The sequence below is a fragment of the Rhipicephalus microplus genome, chromosome 6, assembly GCF_043290135.1.
Source record: "Rhipicephalus microplus isolate Deutch F79 chromosome 6, USDA_Rmic, whole genome shotgun sequence".
Classification (NCBI taxonomy): Eukaryota; Metazoa; Arthropoda; class Arachnida; order Ixodida; family Ixodidae; genus Rhipicephalus; species Rhipicephalus microplus.
Window position 1 is genome coordinate 148,177,657 of NC_134705.1, and position 15,966 is coordinate 148,193,622.

Sequence of the window (15,966 nt, forward strand, 5' to 3'; positions counted from 1 at the left end):
ATGAACGATAAACATTTCACATAAATGTACAGCGTTTGGCGCTAATTAACATGAATCAGTGGCCAATATCACGGATGACTTACGGTAACACCGAACGACTGCACTGCATCACCCACTTACTATAATACACTTCATGCACATGCTGAGATTTCTTTGCTTTTTAGTTCGGGCATGTTTTTAAAAAGGGCACAGATTGTTAATAGTGCACTGATTTGTTCTGCAGGGGAGATGCGTCCATCATTTCAGGCAATGAAGACCAACGAGGCCAGAGAACAGCACGTCGGTGTCATTGGTACTCGTCATTCGTAGTGTCGGCGTCATTGGTGGGTGCTGTGTGCGGCTCACAGTCGTGTTGTCGCCCCTCGCAACAGCCTCCGCTTGGGTGAGCATTCTGCCGTTGTCCGACGAGACTCGTTTGTTCGCGTGCACGCACTAGTTGTGTCACCCTCCGACAAATCCTGTGATTTGTCCAGTTTAGCAGGACCATCACTCCGAGATACGCGGTGCCGCAGGCGATAACAGCCACACACAATCTTATTGCCCCAAGAAGCCAGTGTGCACATACAAGATGGCGCTGCTCAAGGTCACTCCTCGAAACAGCATCGGCAGGAGGAAGAAATGATTTGCCAGGTCTGGTTGCGGGCGGGTGAGTGATGGGCTGAGTTCATCACAATTTATTTAATACAATAGCGTTATATTTGAAATCACTTGAAGCTCAACTTCAATGATACCATCATCATTCACTAGATTTTGTTCTCGCAATGAACTATATATATATTGTGATATTTCACGTATTCTAGTCAAACATTCATTTTTTTTACAATGTGGTGTTGTGTGCCTTGTGTTCCTGTGCGTGCCTGCTGTGTGCCCACGCTCGCCGACACTTTCCTTTTGTGTGCAGATCACAAGTTCAAAATTTTAGAAAACAGGGACAGACAAACAAAAAGATGGACTTGTAGCTCAACCTCAATGCTTTAATTGCCGTTCACTAGTTTTTGATCTCGCAACGTACTCTATATATTGTAATATTTTGCTTATTCTAGTAATACTTTCATTTTTCTTTGTCAATGTGTTGTTGTGTGCCTTGTATTGTGTCTGTCTGCTATGTGTCCACGCTCGCCAACACTTATTTTCATTTGTAGAACACCAATATAAAATTTAAGGAAACATGGACAGACAAACAAAAAGATGGGCTTGTAGCTGAACCTCAATGCTTCAATCCCCATTCACTAGACTGTTCTCGCAACGTACTCTGTAAGATTTCACATGCTCAAGTCAAACCTTCATTTTTCTTTGACCATGTGGTGTGTGCTTTGCATTCCTGTGTCTACCTGCTGTGCGCCCGAAATTGCGGGAACTTTTTTTTGTGTAGATCAATAGCGCAATGTTTAGGAAAACATGGACAGACCAACAAAAATGTGCACACAACACAGGCTGGTGTGTTATGCGAATCCTTTATTCCAAAATTCCTTAAATTTTGCGCTCTCATTTGCATGATCACGTACAACCAGCTGGCCTACCACTGCCCCTTCGGCAAGTTCATTTCTTTTTGTATGCTGTATGTTTTTGTAACAGGATTGGTTCGGAAGAAGAGCACAAAAGGTTGTTTCGCAAGAACTAACAGCAGTGGCCCCTCAGGGCACCTGTGCAGACCATCAGAGAATTGTGCAGGGTTGTTCAGCGGGGAGGGGGGGGGGCGAGAGCTTGACGCAGCACTCCCTTATTATTGCTACATGCATGCATATTGACGTTCTAGGTGGACGCGCGCGTGTGCTCGACGAAGAGGACGAAAATCTCCCTCCGCTAGGTCGCTGCATGATCAACCAGTCACGCCACTACTGCTGGTTCAAAATATATCTAATATAGAAATGGTGTCTCTTCTCTCCCTTTCAAATATCACTGTTTAGAGCTGCTGATGGCCCCCCTCTTAGGTGACTAAGGTGGGCGCCTTACCCCCCCCCCCCCCCTCCCTTTTCCCTGTCTCCCTTTGTGCACAAGCCTATGTTTGTGAACCTTGTATTCGAATGTTAAAGAGCTAACTTCTTCAAATTTTTCACTCTCGCAGCAATTCGTTGCATAATTTTCATCTTTGGTTGTTATACAGCAAAATAGCTTTGAAAATATTACCAATAATATTTACTCAGCGTCAAAGTGAAAACGGGAAAACCTGAAACACTTTTTTGAATAACCATGGAATAAATTCACTGGAAGCGTCTATTGCCTCACAAATTCAACGGCGCCAATATTTTGAGAATCTGTCGAGTACGAGCGGAGTTACAAAAATTTGCCACACGCTGCGATCGGATTCTCTCTTCTTTTGTCCCGACGAAAGCGCTGGAAGCTAAGCAGGAAGGGATGGGCAGGGCGATAAAAAAACTTCACGTGAGCGTCATGACCTTGAGCACACTTTGCTTTTTTTCTTTGAATACGCGGCTTTTATAGTGCGATCGCGCGTACATGCGTGGACAAGTGACGGCCTCCCGCGGCTATCTCGTAACAACTGAGCGTCATGTTCAAATCAGCCAATTACTGACAGATAGGCCGTTGACGAGGGAGTTTAGGGCACATTACATAATTTTTTGAGGTAAGAGAAAATGATTTTTAGCAACTGATTATTTATTGTGAATTCCAGCCTGCGTGCTGCACTATATTATTTCGCTCGCGTGTTGTCGGGAGCTTCTGCAATCGATAAGCAGCGTTTTCTGACTACGCTCAATAAGTGTTGCAGAACCTCTTTAATTGTTTCAGTCATTTTATGTGCATGAATGTTTTATTATGCAGTTATGCTTTCAGACGAAGAGGTCTATGTTTGTGTTCGATTTTTTTCTTGTGACACCGTGTTGATTATGTAACGGAATAGATATTTTTCTTATGGGAGGCTACACGCTGCTTCATTTTTACCTTATTCTGAACCCATAGTATCGCACACCCATCGTCCTGTGACTACGGTATATTCGTCGTATAAAATACCTGGACTTATTACCTATATTTAACAAAAGCTTTGTTGGTATTTTTGCTTTGCAGGGTCTGGTATTTCTCGCAGCTAAAGCGTTCCTGAGCAGTAAGGCAAGCAAGGGCTGGCTGCTTTAAAGTGCTCAAAAAGAAGAAAAATGAAAAATAATGGTCGGTGTCTGCAATTATCAATTGTTAATATCAACTCTAGAATTAATGCCTTGCAGAAATGTCATTACCTCTCGAATCATTAGGTGATAACTATTGAATCAGAGTCATTAGCTATGAGCATTGTACATTAGTGTAAGGATCACAAGTGTCTTCTATATACACTATTTCGTAGGTCTTCGCAGGGTATTCACAACTTTTGGCATCATTTATTTTCATGTCTGAGGTAGAGGTGCGATATTGAAATGGGTTAGGTTTTTGAGAAAATAGAAAATTTTATTTAGAGGCAGGAAAATGTGATTCATCAAAATGTTTGCCATTGGGGATCGGCTTTGACACAATCTACAGAAATAATCAAAGATGCGTTACTCCGACGGTCGATAAAAATTCTGTGCTTTGCCCCCCCCCCTCCTCACAAACATTTGTAATAAAATTGGAATGTTACAGGGCATCAGGCAAAGCCTCCCAATCAAAATAGCTGATGCGAAATCATGCACATATCGTACATCAAGTGATCAATATGAGTACTAGCTAGTCATACATTTTTCGTGCATTTGTTCTAGAGCTGTGCCGTGTGGGTGCACATAAGATTTATCATTATAATTGTATCAAAGGTTTCTGGGACAGAAGCTCTGGTTACGAAGTCTGATCTTGCTACACGGAAAACTTGAACTAAATATCATTTGTGTTTTCTCAGAAATAGGTGCGATGGTCAATGGTCACTTGTGCTGTTATATCATTCATGATTGTTTCAATAACTTATATCACACAGTTTGAAAAAGAGCCTCTCTGAGATTACTCAATTTTTGTGAGTGTATTAAAGACCAGAAGTGAAGAACAGAAACAGACGTCTCTATATCATTGTTCACTTTTTATTTTGCGACTGCAATGAAGCGGCTGCTGCACAGCTCTGTTCAACTAAGTCACTAACCTTCATGAAATTGTTTACTCATTGGGACATGTGAAGGGACAGTCTCATGCTATAACGCATGTAAGCTTAATGACAGAAAGACACAAAAGCTTTGCAAAGAATGAAAATGGGATGACGCACGCTTCAGGAAATACTTCGACTATTGCGGAAAACTATGATAGCATTTTATTATAAATCTATGGAGAATGAGATTCACTAAGCTTGCAATACAATCTAGCGGGTGTTCTGACGGCCCAGCTAAATAGGCGTCCAAATGCAGTCAATAAAGATGTGCTCACTAATCTGCATACCAATGATTTATAGCAACAGATTACATTGAAGATCATCGCAGGCATCCAGTGGCAAGTAGTCAAACATTTTGTATGGGAGCCGAACAACTTCACCTGTGAATTTGATTTAAATATAATTTTCAACTAAGCCTGTGAAGCTTGTACAAATAGGGCCCTAGGAATTCGCTTATAGGGTAGGTAAATGAATTTCGAAAAAGTCTGCTCACAGGGTGTATCTGATTTATTTCACACGTGCGTCGGCGTCTCGGCAGTCATTGACGTTAATTATCAGTGGCATCCTTTCATACAGTGGTGGAGTATGTGCAATGTTTTTGACCATACCCAAAAAGCCTTGCAGGGCCCCTTTAAAGGCAAGAAAGTTGACATGCTTGTGTTCTTCAACCATATTGGTTGGCTGTCGCATAATATTTAGGCTGAACTGTTCATGTGGATTGCCGAAAGGAAATAGTTACATACGCCGGAACTCCACGGCATTCATATTGCATTCTCTGATTTCAAAGTAAAACAGTAAAGTAAAACAGTAAACTTTTGGGATTTCTAACTCCTAACATGGATATATCAAAAATCAGTGCTATTCAATAAGAAAAATTTTTATGGGACATTCTCGTGCCTTTCTGCTGAAGAAATATTCTTCTCAATAGAGCGCGAAAACGAGAAGACAGAAAGGAACACACAGGAAAGAGCGCTGAACTACTAAGAAATGTGCCTGATTGTGCAAGCACGAGTAAATACTGTGAATACTATTCTACACATGTCAGGAAGGGGAAGTGTAATCAAAATGCCATCGACCTACCCATACATATCACATTTAGTTAACGGTGCACATACATAATGTTCTAATCCGCTAATGATACCAAAGATGCGCTGACACATGTTGACCCCAGTTATACTAGAACATGCGAGCAGCTTGGAAAAAAAACAAGCAGCAATTTGACAATTCATTGCGTATTAGGTGCGGGTGCAACCTTTTTGTTTTTCCAGCACACGCACATCATTTGAAGCTACCGATATTTCCGTGCTCGAGAAATCTACTAGACCTATCGAATCGCATAAAGCGGGGCCCGCATAGGCCAGCGCGTCTTCGACAGCAATAACAGACATGAAGATTTATAGCTATCTGCACCGTTAAATAGATGCTATGTATATATAGGGTAGGACACATGCGTCTTTTCACCCCCCCCCCCCCCCCTTTCATGAATTCCTGAGATGTGTATAGAAGCGTATTTATATGTGATTGCACGAATAGGTGCATTTGTTGACAGTTCGGTGCTTTTTACTGTGAGTTTCTTTCTCTGTCGTCCTTTATTGAGCTGTTTGCGAATATAAAGCCTTAACAACAAGCTCGTACCCGGCCCACACTTTTAAATAAATAATTATTCTCGTTTCTGAAAATATTTCTAATAAATAAATTGTATATTGCTTAGAGCAGAGTCGTGTTTTCGCGATATCGTTGGCCAACAACGCCACGAATATTCACAGCATAATCCATAGTGTTACTGCTACCAAGCGTACTATGGATTGCACTGCTGGTATGTTACTACATGACAATATGTTGCTGAAATTAGTACTCACACAATCGAAAGTTAGAGAAAAAACTATCAATGCTACGGATACTACATTTACAGATAATTTTGGATGGCTACCCGAAGGTCCCAGGATTGAATTTCGGCCACACTGGCCACACCTCGATGCAGGCAAATATATAGACACTCTTGTGCTTATTTAGCAGCACGCTAAAAAAATGAAATGGTCAAAACCTCCAGTTTTCATCAAATATCCAGTTTTTTTTTCTCGCCCGTGGTGTCGTTATCAAAGACCCCAAGTCATTCTCGCCGAGTCTCCATTATCAAATCTTCACGTTTCCCTCCAGCAACTCCCAAAAAACTATGCTCGGTGCCAGGTGACTTAATTTTCGATGACATTCTTCCGAAAAATGCCAAGTTACTTCCAAAGCATGTTCTGGAGGTCCTCCTTCAAGACCATCTCAGTCATTTTCCCAATTACCTTGTAATTTCGACGGATGCAACGCAAAATCTTCAAAAGGCGGGAGTAGGTATTTTTTCTCATCAACTTAATTGGTCTTTTGCGCTCCAATTGCCTGACTTCACACGAATTGATCTCGCAGATTTCCTAGCTAGTATATTGGCTCTTCGAAAACTAAATTATCAGTAATCAAAAGCTATTATTTCGGATGCTTTGTATGTTTGTACACATCCGACGTCCGCAAAGCAGTCTCCTCTTCTCAGGATAATTTTGTCTTTCGTACCACATAGCCTATGAGAAGTTCGGTTTATTTGGGTCCCCGGGCATGCTGGAATTGTACTAAATGAAATTGCTGATTCGCTCACTTCAGAATCTTTAAATGTCCCGGTGGTGCTAGTAGCTCCACAGTTTCTTTTTATTACTGCCGAACGATTCAAACTCCTGTTAATCTTAAAAATCAACGAAGCATCGCTCCAACAATTTGAAGAATTTCGGCACTTGCAATTGACATGGAACACCTCAAAATGCCTTTCCCGTCAATGTGAGATGACCCTCAAGCATTCGCTGTAGAGATCCTCGGTGAAAGTTTTATCTCCACAAATCAGGATTTTCATTAACTAACCTATGTGCAGTTTGCGAAGAACCGAAAACAATGGATCACTTTCTTCTCACATGCCTCAGCTTCGCCTCACTGCGCCGAATAATTTTTGAGAGACCGATTGGCATGCTCGGATTGCCAGTTAATACATCTACCCTATTATCGTTTGGAGCCAGTCAGTTGGGTGCGGGCCACAGCGCTATTCTGTCAGCGCTACATAAGTTCATTCAGGCAACCGGAAGGATACGCTGCTAGTGGTACTGCCAGATATATCTAATTTTTTGTCCCCCTTTTTCATTCTTGCTAATTTCTTTTATATTATCTGGTTTATCAAAATCTTCCGCACTTTTGACTTTTTTCGAAGGAACATCATTATTGTTCTTATCTGATTTCTCTCCTTTTTAGCAAGCGTTGTACAAAAATATCTTTTATAAGGCCGAACTCCCCTTGTGGGTATGAGCCAAGATCTTCCAGGCGACAGGACAAGACTTCCGGAGTGTTCGACTATGGTGCCCTTCAAAATGTCGTGATTTTGGAAAAAAAACCGCAACAGTATCAACAATATATGAAGATATTGTGGTTTATACCTTGCGCACGCAGTCACCCCCAAGAGCGCTAAATCGACAAAAACGCCGGAACCTACAACCTCTTCTCCGCAGATAACTCCGCGCGATGAGTTATTTATTTATTTCTCTTAATTCTTGGTGTCTGGCGTGTCTTTATTTGAACCAATTCGCGCACACTTCCCTGCTTTTTTTTTTGCACCGATCGTCAGCACGCTCGTATCAGCACGCTCGTATCGTCAGCATGCTCGTAACGTATTAGTTACGTATCGCTTTAGAGGCGATACGTAATCACAGCGAGACAAAAAAACTAAAAACGAAACGCAAATAGCACGATAAAAACACAGCAAAGGCCACACAGCGCTGATCCTGTTTGTTCTTCCTTCCGTTTTTATCGTGCTCTGTGCGTGTGTGTTCCTCACGATTAAGCGATATCATTTAGTGTGACTTGGCCGGGTTTGCCGGAAGGAAAATGAGAATATTTGTTCTGAGTGCACGGCTTATTCGACATCGCCAGCTGTGAAAGAAAAGCACAGCAGGAGACAAGAAGCACCGTGTGACCACTTTCGTGATTTTATTCGTCTAAGTAGATCGCGCTGTCAAATTCGCCACGGCTTTCCGTACTGCCGTACTTTCTGGTACGGCTTACGGAAGTGCCACTTGCCATGGTTGCAGGTGGCCCTCACTGTAGCAGTCAGAAGATCCGAAGCAATTGACAAGTAGTTGCTTTGGGCCAAGCGTTGCGAATTGAATTAACTTCTTTCTGTTTTATGCGTCCGCTGCAACGCTGTGGAGATTAGCGGCACTTCTTGCAGTCGATGCTTTCGATAGCTTAATGGGTTTACCACAGATAACTCTTTTTTCGTTATTATAGTGAGACGTAACAGATAATTTGCGTGTTACAAACAAAAAACGTCATTAAACGTCTCTTATTAGGTGGTTGGATAGCTTAGCTTCCACGTGACCTCTCATACAGGCTCTCTGGTCTGGGCGCGACATGGTGGCGGGGTCCTGGACTTTCTATCTCATGAAGCAGTCTGTGTGGAGGGGAGGGTGACCAGAGTCATTCGTTCCACGTGTTTTTTCGTGCTCTCCACGCTTTCTTTTGTTCCCCATTGCCGTCAAGGAGGGCACAGCGAAAGGTGAGGGTGCACCGGAGCTAATCAGGTGACACACGAGTTAGCACGAGAGACACGCGTGCAGTGATCACGAGACGGGCGCAGCTGGCCGAACTTCTTGCTTGCACTTGATGCGTGAAACGGATACGAATACCTGGTCCTTGATGTAGAGAAGAAGGCACCTAATAGACCTCTCCCTGGTTGCAAACAGTGTGACGTCTCTGCGGGAACCCCACCCACCATACCCTCGCGGAGTAGGTGCTGCTTGATAAGAATCAATGATTGAATGGAACTTTTTAATCAAAGAAAAGGACGGCTCTGGGCCACAGTTTAGGGTTATGACAGGAAGGGATTCTTAAGTGCGGGAGCATAGTAGGATTAAATTAGTTCGCGTTCATCTGTTGTAGTAGAAGTTTTGAAAGTCGAATCTGTCCGAGTTGGCCGACCTCCTTTAGACCACTGGAAACAGGCCACTTCTACTAGCATAAGCCACTAGTGCTTTTTGAGCTTCATCATTGCACTGTAGCACAACACCTAAGCTTCCTACGTTATCACGTGGCAAGTGTTTGACGTGTGTTGGTCCTCGCAAAAAAGCACAGAAAAGCCAAGTGTGGTGGTGTTAATCTGCTCGGCATATTTCTTGACAATGTTGGCATCGAGGTGAAGTGCTACAAATTGCTTGTCTGGCTCCAAACTATTTGTCAAGAACATGTGATGTATATGATGCATTGGCCATAACCTTGTTTAAAAATTTATCTTGCTGGCGAGTAATTGCGCACTTGTCGCTCAACAGAGGTGCTGGTGTTGCTTGTAAGGGCCTTTGTTTACTGTCGGTTTTAAGTTTAACACGAGTATAATTCATAAAAGCTCTGCTAGAAGAACTTTCAGGCATCATTTCTAGATAGGGATTCAGGAGGTCCACCTGGGTCGGTGACGAACTGTGGTGTGGGGTACTGAATAAGTAGCCAAGCCCACCCGCTTGCATGGTGACCGCACGAGCGGCCTCGTTTCCCCCGTCACTGCCAGTATGGCGCGGCGTCCACAAAACTTCCGCATTGATTCGGCAGTCCTGTAATCTCTTTAGTTTATTTGATATGTCGCTGGCCACAACGTCTTCAGTAGTTTTTGCCTTGAGATGAGTCACCGCTTCGTACGAATCGGTCAGTATACGATAATCATTGCGAACATTCTCGCTTGTAGTGTTCCCTACATAAATCGGGATACTTTTAACCACTCCCCATATGGCCGACAACTATGCATGTAAGGGTGCCTCAACGGGAAGCTGGCAACTGTCACAACCATTGTGGCGGGATGCAGATGCGCTGACCCAGGCCATGCTGAATTGTTTGTCTGTGATTGTCGCGTCAGTGTAGTTGTCGACTGTGTTCTCAGGTTGGTGGAGATGCTGCCTTTTTTCGAAGAGTTGTCTTATGGTTGTAATGCACCTGGAGATTCGTCACTGTTGTTTCCGTGAGCTCAGCGGGGCTTCCCATGGTGGCGCTGGGATCGTTTCTTCGTGCCCCAACCACGCGTGAACTCTATGGCCTCATGTAATCATTTCTTTGCCCTGTGGCGTGTTTTCAAGCCGGCATCGCATGCGAATCCTTGTTTCATTAATTACGTCTCTTATTGGAGGTATAGTGGCAGAAGCTTGAACAGCTCCTCGTTCCTTGTGTGCTTCGGGAGCACAGCTATTGTACGAAGGGTCGCGCTGGGTAACTTTTTGACGTCACAGAAGTTTCAATCAGACAGTTCGTGCACAGGTGCGCCGCGAAAAATCCTTCCGACAGGGACAGCTCTGTCAAGTGCTTGGCATGTTTTCTGTCTTGCTTCACCATGCTTATTGGAAATGCGTCGGACCATGTGCAGCATCGGTTTCCACGTGCGTCTCTAGGCTCGGATCTATTGTTGGGGACTGTTGTAACTAGCAATTTGTGCTCCAAGAGCCCTAGTTTGTCCATTAGCAGATGAAATAGTGCTTTCGCTGATTGGTAGTGTGATTTGCTTGCTTGCATTAGTCGCGTTCTTTCCGTCCACGCTGATCAATTGCGCCTTTTATGGTGATAGCTCAAGTCCGAGGTGATCTAAAGTATCGGCGAGGGCGAGAATAGCTGCTTGGAGGTCAATTTGTATACTCTGAGCATCAGGATAATCTACCGCTTTTGTCTATATTGCGATATAATCTGCGTAGATAGTAGAACGGGCTGGGGTTTCTTGCTCAAGCCTTTCTGCCACCCGCTTCATGGCTTTGAATAATGAGCAAATGACCGAGGATAGAGCCCTGGGGCACACCCCTATCCAGATAATAGGTCCTCGGACTCCATCCCGGTACTTTGCCGTGGAGCCTGATTGGTCTACTTTAGAAAAAATAGCGAATATATAATTCTACGCTCTTTTGCTTGGATACCTTGCTACGAATTCTTGTAATTTAACCTCTTGTATCACGTTGTCGAATGCTTTGCGCATATCAACTGCAAGGATATAATCTGGCGTCTTTTTTCGAGATTGTGTGCCCATGTTAAGTGGAAAACCAGCCTGTGCAAGGTGTCACCTGGGTTTAATGTATTCAATGCAATATCGCATGCGCATGTGCAGCGTTCGCTCAATGCGTTTTTAGACTGCTGAAGTAAGAGCTATTGGTCGCAGATTCACTGGCATTGTATGGTCTTTACCCGGTTTCGGTAAATGATAGATGAGTGAAAGTTTAAACGAATCAGGGAAAAAGCCAGATTCCCAGGAGCAATTAATAATGATGATGATGATGAGTGTTATTTTGCGACGCAAGGGCCAATCGATGGCTAAAGAGCACCATTTCAGTAGGTTAGATATATAAACATTGATATGATGCGTGGCTGTAAAGGGGCCTTGAAATTCCTCGCGCTAACGCGGGTAAAAGCATAAAGGTAATAAAATCATGGTAGTGGCGTGACATATGTACAGTGATAGCGTATGGCAAAATGTCATGATAATGAAACCACGGCGGAGATGTAGTCATCGCAGCCACGACCATGGTACAGGGGTCGTGCTATGAATCACCTCCAAATATGGGGTGAAAGCTATGAACATCTTTTAAAAACGGGAAAAGCGATTGCTGTTTAAAAAGCGAATTCCTACCGATGAGCATCCCAAAGTGTAGTGGAAGCTGCTGTCGGTAGGGCAGTAAAAAGTGCTTTTTTCGCAAAGCCTCTAACTCACTGCACTGTACGAAAATGTGGAGAACCGTAAGTGATTCTCCACATCTCTTGCACAATGGTGGACTGCTGGTAGACAGTATAGATATGAATGAGTAGAGGGTGTCTGTCCTGCTCTTAGCTTTGTAAGTGTTACTTATGTGGGTCGTAATTTGATAGTGGCAGCCAATTACCTAGTTGCGGCTTAATAGCATAGAGTTTATTGTCTGCCTATCAAACGTGCTCTGCCAATACCCCCGAGCTTTCGTTTTAGAAAAGGTTTCAAGTGTAGTGCACGGATTGGTATTGATTCATTGAATGTATTCTCGTGGGCGGAAGCAGCCAGCTTGTCCACCAAAACGTTTCCTTGTATCTCATGGTGCCCTGGCACCCAGCAGACAACGACATGCTGTTTTGATGTGTATAGTGTGCACAGAAGTGAGTAAAGTGACACTAGCACGGGGTTCTTGTGTTTTTTAGGAGTTTTCAGGGCTTTGACTAGACTTAGAGAATCTGTGCATATTGCCGCCTATTGTAACTTTATCTGTTTGATGTGTATTACGACCGCCAGTATTGCATAAGCTTCTCCTGTGAAAATGCTTGCATAAGAATGAAGAACGCCGGCCTCGAAAAAGGGTTGGCTTACGGCTGCATATGACCCAGAAGTGTTGGACTTTGAGGCATCTGTAAAAAACTCGGGGCATGTGTATTTATGTTATAATTCTAGGAAGTATGTATGTATGTGTGCAAGTGGTGCGTGGTTTATGGCTTTCACAAAAAAGACATCACAGTCTATAAGCTGCCACTGCCACGGTGGCAGATATGCAGCAGGAGCCATCAAACTGTGTTCGAGAAGAGGCACACCTGTTTCTTCGGCCAGGTTCTTTACACGGAGTGAGTAGGGCTGCCGCAACGAATGACGGTTTTCGAACAAGCCAGAACAAGACAAGTCATCAATTTTGGAAAGAGAGGGTTGTTCCTTGTCTGCTTTTACCTTCAGAAAGTACACAAAAAAGACACCTAACATTTCTTTAAATGGAGCGTCCATTCATTCGAATCCACGTACAGGCTTTCCACAAGACTAGTTCGAAAAGCACCCGAAGAGAGGCGAATGCCTCTATGGTGGATGGGTCAAGAATCTTTAGGGCTGATGGTGTCGCAGACTGATAAATTATAGCACCGTAATCTAGGCGTGTGTGTACGAGGCTTCTATATAAATTCATTAGACATTTCTTGTCAGTGCCCCACGTAGTGCGTGACAACACTTTCAAAATATTCACTGTTTTTAAGCACCTGTCTTTTAAATACTTGATGTGTGGCTTGAAGGTTAGTTTTGTGTCTAATAATAGTCCAAGAAACTTGGGCTCGGTCTTCTTTGACAGAGGTTGACCATGCAGGTCAATGTCGGGGTCAGAATGGAGGCCCCTGTTTTGGCGGAACAAGGCGAAAGTGCTCTTTTGCGTGTTGAGTAGAAAAGTATTCTTACCTGCCCATTGAGATACCTTGTTCAAACCTAGTAATATAAATGTTGGCGCATTGAGATGTTGCACGATTTTAAACCAATCTGTAGATTATGGACATAAATGCAGTAAAAAATATTACGTGGGAGACAGGTGCAAGGAATTCATTTTAACTATGAAAAGTGTGCAGCTCCCTACACCTTCTTGTGGCACTCCTGTTTCTTGGACTAATATTCAAGATAAGACAGTGCCAACTCGGACGGAATGTCCGGTTGGACAGGTAGCTTTCGATAATTGTCAGCATTTTACCCCGCACATATAACTGTGACAGATCTCGCAATATGCCAAAGCGCCATGTAGTGTAAAATGCCTTTTCTATATCGCGGAACACAGAAAGAAAAATTGCTTATGAACAAAAGCGTTGCGAATTCGTGCCTCGACACGGACAAGGCGGTCAATGGTGGACCGAGCCTCTCGATACCCACACTGGTATGGGTTAAGTAGGCTATTAGTTTCAAGGAAGGGCATCAGCCGCCTGTTTATCATTTTCTCAAAGACCTTGCAAAGACAGCCGTTAAGGCTACTGGCCTGTAGCTGGAAATTGAGGATAGGTACTTGTCTTGTTTTAGAATTGGGATAACGACAGCTTCCTTCCAGGCTGAGGTCAGCTCGCTGGAAAACAATATCGCATTATACAGGGAGAGGAGAGCTTTTTGGGTTTCAGTGGCAAGATTTTTCAACATTTTATATGCCACACGGTCCGGGCCAGGGGTAGATTTACTGCAGCACATAGGTGTGGCTTGTAGTTCAGTCAAACAGAAAGGTTCATAGTTTGGCTCATGTGTTGTTGGTTTGTGCTCTAATCTCTGTTTTTCTATCATTGGAACGCTTCATTATAGTGTGACGAACTGGAGACCTGTTCGAAGTTTGCCCCGAGAGTGTTTTCCTGGTCTTCTAAACTCTCCTCTTGTGTGTTCACCAGAGGAAGTGAATGTGCTTGTCGACCTGCCACCTTACGAACTATATTCCAGACTCTCGCCTCATCTGTGTATAAAATAATGCCTGGTAAGTATTACGGCAACATTCTCTTCTCGTCTGTCGGCGCGTCCTCCTTCCTTGCGACTAGATGTTCTTGAAGTTTATAAGATTCTCAGCTGTAGGAAAGTCTCCTAGCAACTTCCATGCCTTATTTCGTTTTAGCGCGCATTATGGCACTGAATATTCCACCATGGGACTTGTAGTTTGAATTATGGTCCACATGTTTGTGTTGTACATTTCGTTGCAGCATCAATAAAAAACGCTGTCAGGTAGCTCACAGCAGCTTATATGCTCCCCCATCTCAGTCTAAATTAGGATAGTCATTTTTTCAAACTGTTCCCAATCGGTTTTATCGGTGAGCCATTTGGGAACCTGTGAAGGACATATATTTGATATTGATGTGCTGAGAAATATATGAAAATGGTCACTACAGTATAGATTATTGATCACTTCCCATTTAAATAGCGGTAGGAGCGATGGAGATGTTATGCTGAGGTCTTTTGACGATAGGTGTTGGTAACGATATTGTAATATGTTGGCTCTCTGCGAATCAGAAGGCACGTGCCAGAAAAAAAAGGAAATGTTCAATCAGGCGACCTCACGCATCGCAGCGAGGGTCGCCTCAGACGCTATTATGAGCATTAAAGCATTAAAGTCTCTGAGGACAACATAAGATTGATCTATGAATGCCTGGAATTCCTGTTTTTTGATTTGGTGACGTAATTGGAGCCAATTGTGACCAGTTTGCTGAAGAGGACAGCCCGGACGGCCACCACCTCAGGGCGTGTTTGAAGCGGTAATTGTGCACAAGCTGTTCCTTGATTAACTACGATGGCAACACCGCCAGATGATGCGAGAGCATCATCCCGAACCTTTCGAAACATAGTGTAACTGGAAGAAAGCTTGTGTGCTTGCATTTTATGTGTGTTTCTTGCACACACAGCACTTTTGGTGTATGTTTGTGTACAAGTTCTTGGATATCGTCGATGTTTCTCAGCAGTCCTCTGACGCTCCACTGTAGTATTTGTGTCATTTTATTGTTGTGTGGTGCTGTGTGTGTACAAAAGTGTTGCCTTAGGTTACAGCGTCCCTTGGGGACCCTGTAAATCGGGGTTTTTCTTTTTTGGCACACTCCAAAAAATTACGCCTATTTTTCGGCACCCGAGAGGCCAGAGGAGTGGGACTTGTATCCATTTCCTCCTGTGATGTGGCGGATGGCGCTTGCCCAGCCTTAGCGTTCGAAGTGGTTTCGGGCCTTACTGCGCTTGCAAGTGTCCCGGGGTCTGGCAGACACGGGAGTCTGCTGGCCCTGTTTGTCAGGTGGTGGAGAAGTACAGGCTGCTCTAACTGGGGGCGGTGATGGCACGATTGTGTTCACACTCTGTGTGACACAGTCGTACCGCGGACATACAGGCCATGGAAACGTGTGGAGTGGCGCGTCGGCGTGTCACATTGTCAAAAAAGGGAATGGACTGATGGAGTGAAAATTGTTTGCGTGCCTCTTGAAAGGATATATTGAATTCAACTTTATCAAGGATCTCAAGGACCGGTTTTTAGTTTTTCCAGGATAGGCACGACCACGAGTAGGCGGCATGGTCTCCTTCGTAGTTCGCACAGTGGGCTGCTGCAGTACATTCTTCCGATACGTGTTCGTTGGAGCTACGATTTGCGCAAGTTGCACGCCCTCTACAGCTT

At 43.9% G+C, this 15,966-nt stretch overlaps 1 protein-coding gene across 6 annotated transcripts in view; it reads left to right on the forward strand.

Annotated features, from left to right (window-relative positions):
* Positions 1-2,448: 2,448 nt before the first annotated feature.
* The window catches only part of LOC142765608 (uncharacterized), a 36,957-nt gene continuing 23,439 nt past the window's right edge, over positions 2,449-15,966 (forward strand). For 2 of the 6 annotated variants that reach the window (XM_075866863.1, XM_075866862.1), the window contains exons 1-3: positions 2,449-2,584; positions 3,025-3,123; positions 14,133-14,298. In XM_075866863.1, coding sequence (XP_075722978.1) covers positions 3,121-3,123; positions 14,133-14,298 — 169 coding nt within the window. In that variant the 5' untranslated portion in view covers positions 2,449-2,584; positions 3,025-3,120. Of the gene's footprint in view, positions 2,585-3,024; positions 3,124-5,526; positions 8,628-14,132; positions 14,299-15,966 lie in introns of those variants that run through there. The other 4 variants (XM_075866865.1, XM_075866866.1, XM_075866867.1 and 1 more) reach the window with 4 other exon arrangements.